Raw genomic sequence first — 12,115 nt, forward strand, 5'->3', positions numbered from 1 at the left:
AATCTTAAAAAAAAAAAATACTAAGGCTTGTCAGAGGCTATGTATGAAGCATCATCATCTATTTGTATCCTTTTTTTTTTTTTTTTTTTTTTGTGGGACCCTAGCCGGTGGCCGGGGATCGAACTGGCGCTGCAGAGGCTGCGGGCAGCCTCGCAACCCAGCGCTCAACCGCTGCGCCACCAGGGGAGGCCCATCTATTTGTATCTTAGTCTCCTCTCCAAGAAGAGAGCCATAGGATTTTTTTCAACACACACCAAAAAAACCACTGATGTGAAAAGTAGGAAAGGATCCAAAAGAGGACAAGCTAATACATGAAGAAAGTTGGAAAGGGGCTAATAAGCATTGTTATCTGGAGCTGATCCTGTAAATATATGCTTGTGGGGTAGGAGAGTTTAGTTTAAAGGTGATAACCAGTAGACATTATTTTGCTCTTTACAGAACTATGATCCTATGCTTTGAAAGACCTTGTTTGCAATCATTAGTAAAATATACTCAAGTTTTATATCCGACATTTTAAAATATTCAATTTTATAAGTCAACCTTGCCTTTTGACCTGGCAAATTGGTAAACATAAGTGGTCTCAGTTCTGAAACAGATACCTCAGCACATGATAAAAACAGGAAAGGAAACTTCATATTTTTTTTAACAAACCAAGACAAAGTAGCAAGAAAAACTGTTACTTCCTCAAAAACCCACTTTTAAATGCCAACCAATATTTCAATTAGTGGTATGTGATCTTCTACTCAGCCTACTGGCTAAAGCTGATCAAACCTGACTACCTGACAAAACCCAGATTTGTAATCTTAGTCTTTACCCAAGTGCTTGTATTTCAAAGGGTGATCTAACCTCATATTTCAAAAATTTTGGCACTCACTATTTAAAGAATTCAAGTAAAGATCACACCAATTATCCTGTGTAAATAAAGAGGCTTTAGAGTCTCTATTTTTTAACCTAAATATTAATACTAGTATCTACAAAGAAGGGAAAATTTATACTATCCATTTAAAAATCATTTCAGAGAACTACCTTCTAATAAAAAATTTGGGGAAAATTTTTACTTTCTCAGCCCATCTAACCGACAAAAAATAATTTTGCATTGTTCATGGAACACTGAAAAATGTAGTCTTTTCTTGTCTTTTAAGGGAAAGCAGGACTGTGTATATTCTAATCTGAACGCTCATATATTTTGTATCCGAATACATATCAGCCTGTCACAGTGACAATCTGATCACTACAAAGTCTTCAGGTAGGCTATACTAATAATTTGGTATACAGTATCTAACTAGATCTCTGTTCCTAGTTTCTCCTCAATTAGCAAACTCTTTAATCTTTGTATTAGGCAACTATTCCTCCTAGCTTATCTTCATGCTATAGACAATCTCCAGCACACTAACGGCTCTTTTTTGATACAGAAAACAAATTACCTAAACTACAACACAAGATTAACAAACAAAAATAAATACTTCAGCTATCTGTGAAGCATGCTCACATTCTCTCTTTTTCTTCTAGGACTTAAAATACATACACTTATTAAAAAAATACTTAAAAGTAGTTAAAAAAACAAATATTATATTTTATCTTAAACATATGCATTAAAACCTGGACTTGATTTTGAACTTCTAATAAAATACAGGTCTTTAGTAGGGGTACAGGCAGGTATGCAATAATATCAAAGTAGAGAATGATCTGGAAAATCCACATGACAAGTTCAAAGATAGCAGAGTATATAAAGATTTCTTATTGAGCCAAAATATTATAATATTTTAGTTCAAGAACACAAACAAAAGAATCAGAGAGAGGAGCTGCTAGAGCTGGCATATATGCAAAGAATGGTGGCTATTACACAATGAACTTTATAAACACAAATTTAAGGGCACAAACATTAATATTCAGATAGATATAGCAGCATCTTTTATACCTAAACAATGATATCCCATTGCAGTGAACGAAACACCTATTTTTAATACCATTATCAGCAAGATAACAATAGCTCTTACTTTAAAGGATTCAATATTATCTAAAGTCTACTGACTAGCAATAGAACGAAATAAAAATATATAATATGTAAAAAAATTAAATATTATATAAAAGGATTCCCTTTTATCCAGGTATTTTTAATGTTATTCTTCCTATTTCTTAAAAAAGTACACTGAGGTCTACTGTCTTCTATGGAAAAGAAAAAATGCAAAAAGGGATATAAAGAGAGGGAAATGACTCTGAACTTCATATACCATAGCCATGTAAAATATTTACCTAAGTACATGTATTACTGTTTGAATATCTTAAAAAGCTATAGATGTGCACATAATAAGGCTAAATTCGGCAATTCAAGTCACTAAGAGCAACAAGGGAAAGGCATAAGCAACTACTTTTCTACTTTACTAAGATTTACTTCCTTGAAATTCAATTTTCAATCTCAAAAAAAAAAAAAAAAAACAAACAAAACCAAACTCCTTATGGTCAGTTTCATACTCTTTGCGAATACAAATAACAAGCATTCAAATGTACCTACATATATTACAACAATAAAAATAAAGTACAAGTTGGTAAAGTACCAGACTTTCCAGGAGTCTCCATAGCAAGCCTACCACTAAACTCAAATAACTATGTTGGAAGTCAAGAAACTAAACAACTAGCATCTTAGTGATTGTTTCTTTAGTTTACAAAGAGTATATATTATTATCACTATTTTTACTGTTGCTTGGGGATCATTATTACACTAATTACCTCTTTTGGTAATGTAATAGGAATATAGCCATATCCATAGATTAAAGAATTCTCCTTTCCTAGAATTTCAGTGATGCATACCACTCCTGAAACTACCACTCAAATTCCTTACCCACCTGATATGAGGCACCTATATGTTCTTACTCATATGACCTAGGAGTGTTTTAACAATTCTTTCTTCAGACAAATTGTAGCCCTTTATTTACTCTAAGAAATTTGTGCAGGGGCCTCCCCTGGTGGTGTAGTGGTTGAGCGCTGGGCTGCGAGGCTGCCCGCAGCCTCTGCAGTGCCAGTTCATTCCCCGGCCACCGGCGAGGGTCCCACAAAAAAAAAAAAAAAAGAAAAAAGAAATTTGTGCAAAAATAAGTTCTTAATTAGAACAGAAGTACACAGGGCCTCCCTGGTGGCACAGCGGTTAAGCACTGGGTTGCAAGGCTGCCCGCGGCCTCTGCAGCGCCGGTTCGATCCCCGGCTGCTCCCCGGCCACCGGAGGAGGGTCCCACATAGCGCGCAGACTTCTCCTGCCGCCCGCTGCTCCCCTCAGCAGTGTACTTCGGTCCTTCTGCCTCCTCTGCTCCCTGCTCTGGCTCTGGTGAATTCTCTCACCCTCCCGTGCTTCTGACTATACCCAGTGCATGTATAAACAAACAAACAAATAAATAAATAAAACATGCCTCTATATTAAAAAAAAAAAAATTCTTAGAACAGAAGTATACAATTTATGGAGCACTTTCCCTCTCTTTTTTTTCATCTACCATTCCTATTTTATTTCCATAGGAATACTTTTCAAAACCTAGTATTTTTCATTTCTATTCAAAGTTCAACAATGGGAATACGAGCCTCCCCAAACCATATCACAACAAAATGACCACACATATCAAGGGGAAAAAGTTGAGAAACACTCTAACAGTGACTAGGAAAACCTAAAATACTTACTTGTAGCAGATCCAAGGAGGTTTTTTGAGGATTTATCCTCCCCAGTATTATAGTCCAATGGATAGTCTGTTTCATGAGAAAATGAAGGTGATTATGCTGAGAACTAAATATAATAATACATTTAAAAGCTCAAGTTATGGCTTGCCAAAGTCAGCTGACATTCAAATCTCATAATACTCATTATAGTCCTACAACATGTTAAAAAAAAAGAGATCAAAAATCATTTATCAAGCAAACAGATGTAAACCAAGGAAAGTAACTTCATCAAAATTTTAATCATATTATGAAACTTTCATTCAAGCTTTCAAGGTATTTTACCACCTCCCAGTAAATGCATTCATTTCACTTACTGGAAAACTACAGAAGGAAAAATTTAGATTTTTCAACTAGTTTAAGACATCTTAAAACAAGGACTTGAGGGCCTCCCTGGTGGCGCAAGCGGTTAAGTCACAGCACTTAAGAAGCTATTGGCAGTCACTGCAGCATGAGTTCCATTCCTGGCCAGGGAGATAACCCACATGGCACAGCAGACCTCTCCTGTCTCGCCTGCTGCTCCCCTCAGCAGTATATTTCAGTCAATATGCCTGTTCTATTCCCAACTCTGTCTCTGGGGAATCCTCTCACCAATCCCCCCCACCCCCCCGGCCTATACCCTAGTTTTCGTATCCATAAATAAATCTTAAAAAAAAACAAGGACTTGAAAAATTTGAAATGGAGGGTGCATAAGACCTTTTCCTATCCCATCAGGCTCTAAAGAGTTTCTGAAAGGCTCAGGTTTCAATGTGCTTGGCTCTTAGCTTCTGGTAATCAAAGGATTTTGCATTCAATTCTATTATTTCAATTATGTGATAGGTATAACAGACCTTTTGGACCTGGCATAGGGATATAATCATAACTTACAGTACTGATTTTATGAAATGGGGCTCCAGTCATAAACTGATTAACATGCTTGGAAAACAACTTGATTTGAAAAACAGAAAAATCATTTTAGAAAGTAGCTTTAAGGAAAACTTAATTAGCGTAAAAAACCATGAAAAAAACTAAAATATAAACACAACCATCTTAATTAGTTTTTTAAAATGATTTGTATTGACTCATAAGTATCATATTTTAAAAAGCATAAAAAAAATATACACAATAGTCATCCATGTTAAAGTCACTTACCATAGTCCTCATCAAACAGTTCTTGACGTTCTGACTGATACTGAGAATCAGCAATCTCTTCATATTCTTCTACCATACTAGTGCCAAATACCCTATTAAAAACAATGTCATTAGAGACTTTTAAAACAAAATAGAGTTATTAAATGCATCTCCACACAAAAAATGACAAAATACATTAGCTCTGGTCATGTTTTGAGATCCACTAGCTTTTAGACTCTTAACTGTTCCTTACAATGCAGTTCAGCTTCCATTAAATGTAAGCTTAATCTATTTAATACATTTAAAAATACAATGACCAAAGTTTGATATCAGTCTAAAATGTTTCTATACATTATCATCATAGCAAAATAGCAAACAAACTATACCAAATACATTATTCTTTCTTAACAGAAGAAACTGATATTTTTCTAAAAAATATTATTAGCTTCACATAACAGAAATTATTTCTTCATTTCATATATTGGGATTTTACTCTTTTTTTTAAACACTGTAAATATATTTTGCTCTATATTACCTTATGAGGCTTAATGGACAAAAGTGCTCTGATCCAAAATGTGATATCAACTCCACCTAAAGAATAAAAGCACATGAAACAGGAAGCCAGCAATAATGCATGTAAGATTACCTAGCAATTTCTTGTTTCTTTCACTGCAACATTTCTAAAAATAAAGTCCTCATTTCCCCCCAAATCAATACTTGTAATGTTTTCCTTTTTTTGCCATGCAGTAATATGCCATGCCTTATTATTCAATATTGCAAAAGAGAAGGTTGCTAACCTTTATGTACTTGATGAACATCTGAAGCAAGAGAAAGGAAAAGAAAAAGAAATCAGTTTCAAAGTCTGGATTACATGCCATAAGCAACATTTAATATTTGTAAATTATATTGTATAATTAAAGTATAGAAAGCAATATACAGTGATGGATAATATTGTAGTACTCATTTCTTTGCAGAAATCAAACCAATGATTTAAATTTTTACCATCACAACTAAAAAGTAGAGCCTAAAGTAATGAAATAAATTAACTTTTAAAGCTAGTAACTTAAATAACTTAAAAACCACTGCTGTTGTTTTATGTGTTAGATATGAAAGCACTCTGAAGATAATAAAAATTATCCAGACAACTTGTGTCTTATTTTAAATATTATAGATGTGTATCATGTGTATATATATATCTATACATGAATTTGTATTGATACACATATATACATATTGATAAGATTAATAACTAGCACAATATGAAATATTTATTGATGTTTATTCTTGTATGATACTGTATACAAACTGTTTCAGGGAAAACATGAAGTTCTGGTATGCTATGTCATTTCAACTATAATTTACAGAATTAGATGATATATAGCAATCCACCTTTAAAATGTAAGCTAATAAAGTGGTTTGCAAATCTAGGTTTAACTCTTTTGGAAACACCAGGAAAACTTAAGTAACTTTTATTCCTCTAAAATAAGAATCAGAAAATTTTTTTTTTTTTTGCTTTTTAGATTAAATTCTATCAAAAAGGGTTTTTTAGAACACTAATTACCAAATGTTCTATACCTCTCAACCATTAAAAGACAAGTAGGGAGTTTTATTTATTTTTTTACAGCACCAATAAAATGTTCTTCCCTTGTTAATAACACAGAATGAGTCTTGAAACTATATCACAACATGTGAGCTGCTGTAACTGTAAAATTAAATACAACTATATCACCAAATAATTTAAATGTTTTTTTCTCAGTGTTGTATCTATGCTAAATAAAAAAGCCACTAAAGAATTCTTTCAGTATTCCTTTTAAAAAAACTGAAAATATACCTTCATTTTTCTGAACCCTACTGAATCATCATTAACTAAGAATATTTATACCAAGACTAGGAATACTACAAGTTTACCCATTCATAAAAGCCAATTTAAAACATGCTTTAAAAAGACACAGATAGTAAAATCTCAGAAGATAATCAGTTAAAGTTTTCACATTTAAAGAAGAAAAGATAGAAATCAGAACTGCTGCCACTCCAAAAATTCATTATTAACACAGTGGTACTTGAAGACATGGATATTACTATATTTGCAAGAAAAAAGAAGTGGGAAGGAGTAGGACTTTTTATAGTTTGTGATAATTCTACTTTGACAGATAATTCTTCCCCCACAAAGAGAGGAAGCAGCAGGAATACTGACTATAAATGTTTAATCAAAACTTTATTTGAAATTTGTATTTGGACAAAGAACATTTCACTTGAATATACAAAAGAAAAGGCAAAAGTCATAATAATAAAAAACTGGATATTAAAATAGAAATCTAAACATCTGATTCTAATTTAAGAAATCAGACTTCCATTAAAGACTTCAATGACTCACAATGTTTGGGTTTTGAAATAGAAATATAATACTATAAAGATGACTTTTTTTATTAAAACTCAAGGAAAATTAAGAGTCATAATTTGGAATTTCATCAGTCACAAATATCAAAAACTGACCTTGGTTTTCAGTTATATATAAATAGGATTGAATTAATATTTTTTGCATAACAATATGTCTACGTAAGAATTGTATAACAAAGTGAATACAGAAATTAATTTTTCTTATTTCTAAACAGGTGGGGGTGAGGCATGTTTTCATTATAGAACATAGGCCTGTATATGTAAACATTACCTTCACATATTTTGCATACATTTGTTCATCTAAAGGGAAACTCTGGACATTCCGCTCATCTCTACCATGGAAAGTACCCAGCTTAATCCATTTATTTGTGGGATATCTAGAAAATATAAAATGTAAATATTACTTTAAAATATCATAACAAAAATCACCCTCAAAACAACCTGTGTATGGGTCTCCCTGGTGGTGCAAGGGGTTAAGCACAGTATTATGAAGCTATCCACAGCCACTGTAGCACGAGTTTGATGCCAGCCAGGGAACAACCCACATGGCGCAGACCTCTCCTGTCTCGCCCGCAGCAACCCTCAGCTGTGTATTTCTGTCAATCCGCCTGTTCTGTTCCCCACTGTCTGTGGTGAATCCTCTCACCACCTGTACCCCAGTTTTTGTATGCATAAATAATCTTTAAAAAAAACCACAAAACAAAAAAAGAACCACCTGTGTAATGTTTTTCCTCTTCACGTAAATGCATTATTCACTTAACATAGTTTAAATACAAGTTAAATGTTGAGTTGAATAAATACATTTTCTTTTCCAACTAAACTGATAGGTTCCTCTTTACAGGAGAAACTATCTTGAAGAGTGACCACAATCAAACAGAAGGAAAAAAACAGGAAAAGATAAAAATAAGACCAGGACTGCTATCTTGGGGTTTAGAGAGCTTCCACGTAGACGGAGGTTTTAAAACTATTAATAGATCACTTTTTGAAGGAAGTATGTTATTCTTCATATACTGACAAATGTCTGAAAATAAAAAGTATAAATACTGGTGTAAACAGAAATATCAATCACCAAAAAATAACTCTTTATCAGGATACTTACATTTCATAGATCTTACAAGGCTTAGATGACCCCTCTCCCCCTTTAAAAGGAAATCTAATATAACAGCCTAAAACCATTAGTGGTTGGGGGAAAGGGATGGCATTCTCAAGAGGTCTTGAGAATTGATTTCAAAAACCAATGCAATGCTGAGTGTGGGATGGAGGAAGAAATACCATGGAAAGAATAGATAAAGAAGTAACAACTCTACATGGCATATCATGGGCACTCAAAAAGTATTTATGGAATGAATAAACACCTCCTCTGGGAGGAAAACAGTAAGTACTTACAAATGATGTTTTTAAAAGATAAAAGGATATTCTCAGGATATAAGCTGTAAGAACTGAATGTTTATATTTGTAGAATTAGTAAATAAGCATAAGACTGAAAGGAGTATATTAAAAATGTTAATTTATCTCTGGTTAACAGGATTGTAGTTCTTTACCAAATTCCCTACAATGTATATTTACTTCTTTCATAGTCACACACAAGAAATAAAGTTTTGAAATATAATTTCACAAAAAATATACCACATAATACAAAATGAAGTACCCATGCTTGTTTTTAATAACTCTTAGAGGAAATGTTTGGAAACAGAGCATAATCATCAAAAGGAGGGACACTGAAATCGTATAGAACTAGGTTTGGGTCTTGGTTCTCCAACTCACAAGTCATGGGACTTAAGCAAGCTACTTAACCTCTCCTTGACTGCTTCCTCATCTTACATGGAAATATCTTTATGTTTGGTATAAGGCACCAGATGAGTTAATGAAAGTAAACTGATTAGCAAATGACTGCACTATACAGGTAGTACTACTATTCTTACAAATCAATACTTTAAAATAAAAAATAAAATGATTGATTTTACCTGTCACTGATGGAAACCAGAAAGTCTTTAGGAGTAGAAGAAAATAATTCATAATTTGCAATATCAAGCTGTTTTACTTGAATTGGTTCACAGAGTTCAATAACAAACCTTCAGAAAGAAAACAGGACAATTATTTAGATAAACAAAAGTAACAGTATATATTAAACATGACATTAACAGTCCAAACAAATTAGACATTTATTAAGTTAGTCACTTAAAAATATAAGGAAAGCAACTTCCAGGTCAAGCCTTTAAAAGGAAGCTACTAACTCTCCTTATGCTTCTTCCCTCACTCCCTCAGGAGTGAGGTTGTGGTAGGAATAAATCAATTTGGCAATGCAGGGAAGAACAGAAAGTACACAGTTTCTTCCATTATTCTGTTATGTCTTGTATCACCTATCAGTTTGAGTTTTTATGTCAGAGAAAATGAAGTGTCTATCTTATTTAAACCACAATTTGGTCTCTGTTAGAAGAACAGAATCAAAGGTCCTAACAGATATTTTGGCAATAAATATTGAAGTTAAAATCAGACTACAAATCTGGGTGACTCTAAAACATAAACATTTTCAGACCACCACAACATCCTAGAGATGGCTCCAGGAGAAAAATCACTCAGCCTCTGGTTTTTATTTACAATGGAAAAATAAATATAAAAGAGGATAAAAATGAAAATAAAAAGTGAATCCTGACACCCTCCTTTTATGTATATAATGTTCTCCATTTCAAAGAAAAAATGAGCTATATTAGTATCAGATAAAATAAGCTTTCAGACAAATGTCTTAACTGGCAAAATTCAGCAGGAAAATTTAACCATTCTAAAACTACATGCACCTAATAAAAAGCCTCACAATATATAAAATATTAGTATGTAATTATCCTTCATTAAAACTCACTTTTAAATGTTTGTTGTATCTTTTATGCTTTCTTAGAAACACAAAATATTGCATGCAAATTAATAGCACACATAAAAGGTCAAAAATACAATTCAATACACTTATTATTTATAGGCCAGACATTTTAAAATATCAGTTAAATTAACAGCTCTAAATGCAAAAGTAGTTTCATAAAATGCCACCTATCAAAATTTAGATAATACAATTAAGGGAACTTAGAACCTTAAATGTGTCTATTAGCAAATTAAAACAATCTTTAAGTTCAATGGACTAAACCTAATGAAACATGAAACAACAAAAATTTAAGCTGAAATTCATGAACAAAGAAAAAAACATGGAAGAGGTAATCAATAAAGCCAAATTAGAAAAATTTATATGGTGATTAAAAGAGGGGGCATACATTAAGATATTAGGAAGTTTTTAAAAGAAAGAATCTTTAAAACAGAAGAGATTTTTAAACAGTAAGAGAATACTATAAACTATTCAATTATAAAAACTGAAAATTTTCAGCAATGAAATCAAGTAATCTAATAAGACTGTTGGTATATCACACATTATTTCTTTAAAAACCGGTCCCTTTTTCTACATTCTTATTTAATGGCAGAGTCATAAATCCAAGTAGTAAAGCCAAAATCCTGGTAAAGCCAAAATCCTGGGAGATTTCCTAAATGCCTATGTCTTCTTCATATCCAATTACTACCCAAGAGCTGTTAATTTTACCTGCTGAAAATAATTTCAGATATAGCCCCTTCTCCTCTCTATGCAAACTGCCAATACAATTTGCTGTTTTAAATCTTAACTATAATAACAGATTCCAAACTCATTTCCCAAATTTTCTTTTTCTTTTTTCTGCTTTGTTATTTTATTTTTTTAATTTTCTTATATTATTGTTCATTTTAGTATAATTGGTTTCTTCCCTCACTGTATTTTCTTGTGCTCTTCCCTCCCCTGTTTTGATCTTCCTTCCTTCCCCTTCCTTAATGTATTACTCCTCAGATCTATGCTTAGCTTGCTAATTATATCTGTTTCTTGAAATTCTGTTCAGTTTCTTTATATTTTGCATGAAAGTGAAACCAACCGATATTTATCTTTTTCCTTCTGACTTATTTTGGTCAGCATAATCCCTGCAAGCTCCATCCATGTTGCCACAAATGGCATGAGTTTTGTCTTTTTGATTGCGGAGTAATATTTCATTGTATAAATATAGCACAATTTTCAACTGCATTTTCTGCTATAACTGCACACCTTAAAAACAAGCCTTTCCGGGCCTCCTCTGGTGGCGCAGCGATTGAGCACTGGGCTGCAAAGATGCCCACAATATCTGAGGCGCCACCACCAGCGAGGGTCCCACACGGCATGACTCGGACCTCTCCTGCCACGCCCACTGCTCCCCTCAGCAGTGTGTTTCATCAGTCTGCCTGTTCTGTTCCCCACTCTTGCGCTGGTGAATTCTCTCACCCTCCCACTCTTTTCTGACTGTACCCAGTGCTTGTATAAATAAATAAATAAATAAATAAATAAATAAATCTTTTTTTTAAAAAAAGAGCCATTCCTAAAATGTCAGTACAATCATATCACTTCCTCATTTAAATAAACAAGGCTGTCCACAGTCTCTAAAATAAACTTCAAAAATTTAATCTGGATATACATAGAATTGTATGGCCTAATTATTGTTAAAACTCTCCTACCACTATTCTAGTTACATCTTTATTCTTATCATGTCTAAAATAACTTCAGATTTTGTCTAATTGCCCAGAAGAAATATGCTCATTTAATTAGTGCCCCTTATTCTCACAGATCATAAATATACTGCCTTCCTTTCTATGATACTGTCAAGATTCAGCTCAAGAATTACCTCTTTCAGAAAGCCCTCTCTCATTCTCTCCTGTAGTTACATAACATCTCTGCTCCTATAGTACACCTTAGCTGTACTTTTTATACTATTTCATAATTGTTTCACTGTCATTTTTTGTGACTTCTGTAAAAGGAAAGATATTTTATCTTCAATTTTGTATCTAGGGCCTAAGATAAGTACAGTGATGGCACTAAACAATC

At 33.0% G+C, this 12,115-nt stretch overlaps 1 protein-coding gene across 4 annotated transcripts in view; it reads right to left on the reverse strand.

Annotated features, from left to right (window-relative positions):
* Positions 1–12,115, reverse strand: part of SUCO (SUN domain containing ossification factor) — a gene marked incomplete at both ends in the record, with an annotated part of 70,110 nt that overhangs the window by 22,364 nt on the left and 35,631 nt on the right. For 3 of the 4 annotated variants that reach the window (XM_084251010.1, XM_084251008.1, XM_084251007.1), the window contains 6 exons: positions 3,664–3,729; positions 4,828–4,919; positions 5,342–5,397; positions 5,604–5,624; positions 7,475–7,580; positions 9,168–9,275. In XM_084251010.1, coding sequence (XP_084107136.1) covers positions 3,664–3,729; positions 4,828–4,919; positions 5,342–5,397; positions 5,604–5,624; positions 7,475–7,580; positions 9,168–9,275 — 449 coding nt within the window. The remainder of the gene's footprint in view (positions 1–3,663; positions 3,730–4,827; positions 4,920–5,341; positions 5,398–5,603; positions 5,625–7,474; positions 7,581–9,167; positions 9,276–12,115) is intronic. The other variant, XM_084251009.1, reaches the window with a different exon arrangement.

Source organism: Talpa europaea (assembly GCF_964194135.1).
Source record: "Talpa europaea genome assembly, chromosome: 12".
In the NCBI taxonomy this organism is placed as follows: domain Eukaryota; kingdom Metazoa; phylum Chordata; class Mammalia; order Eulipotyphla; family Talpidae; genus Talpa; species Talpa europaea.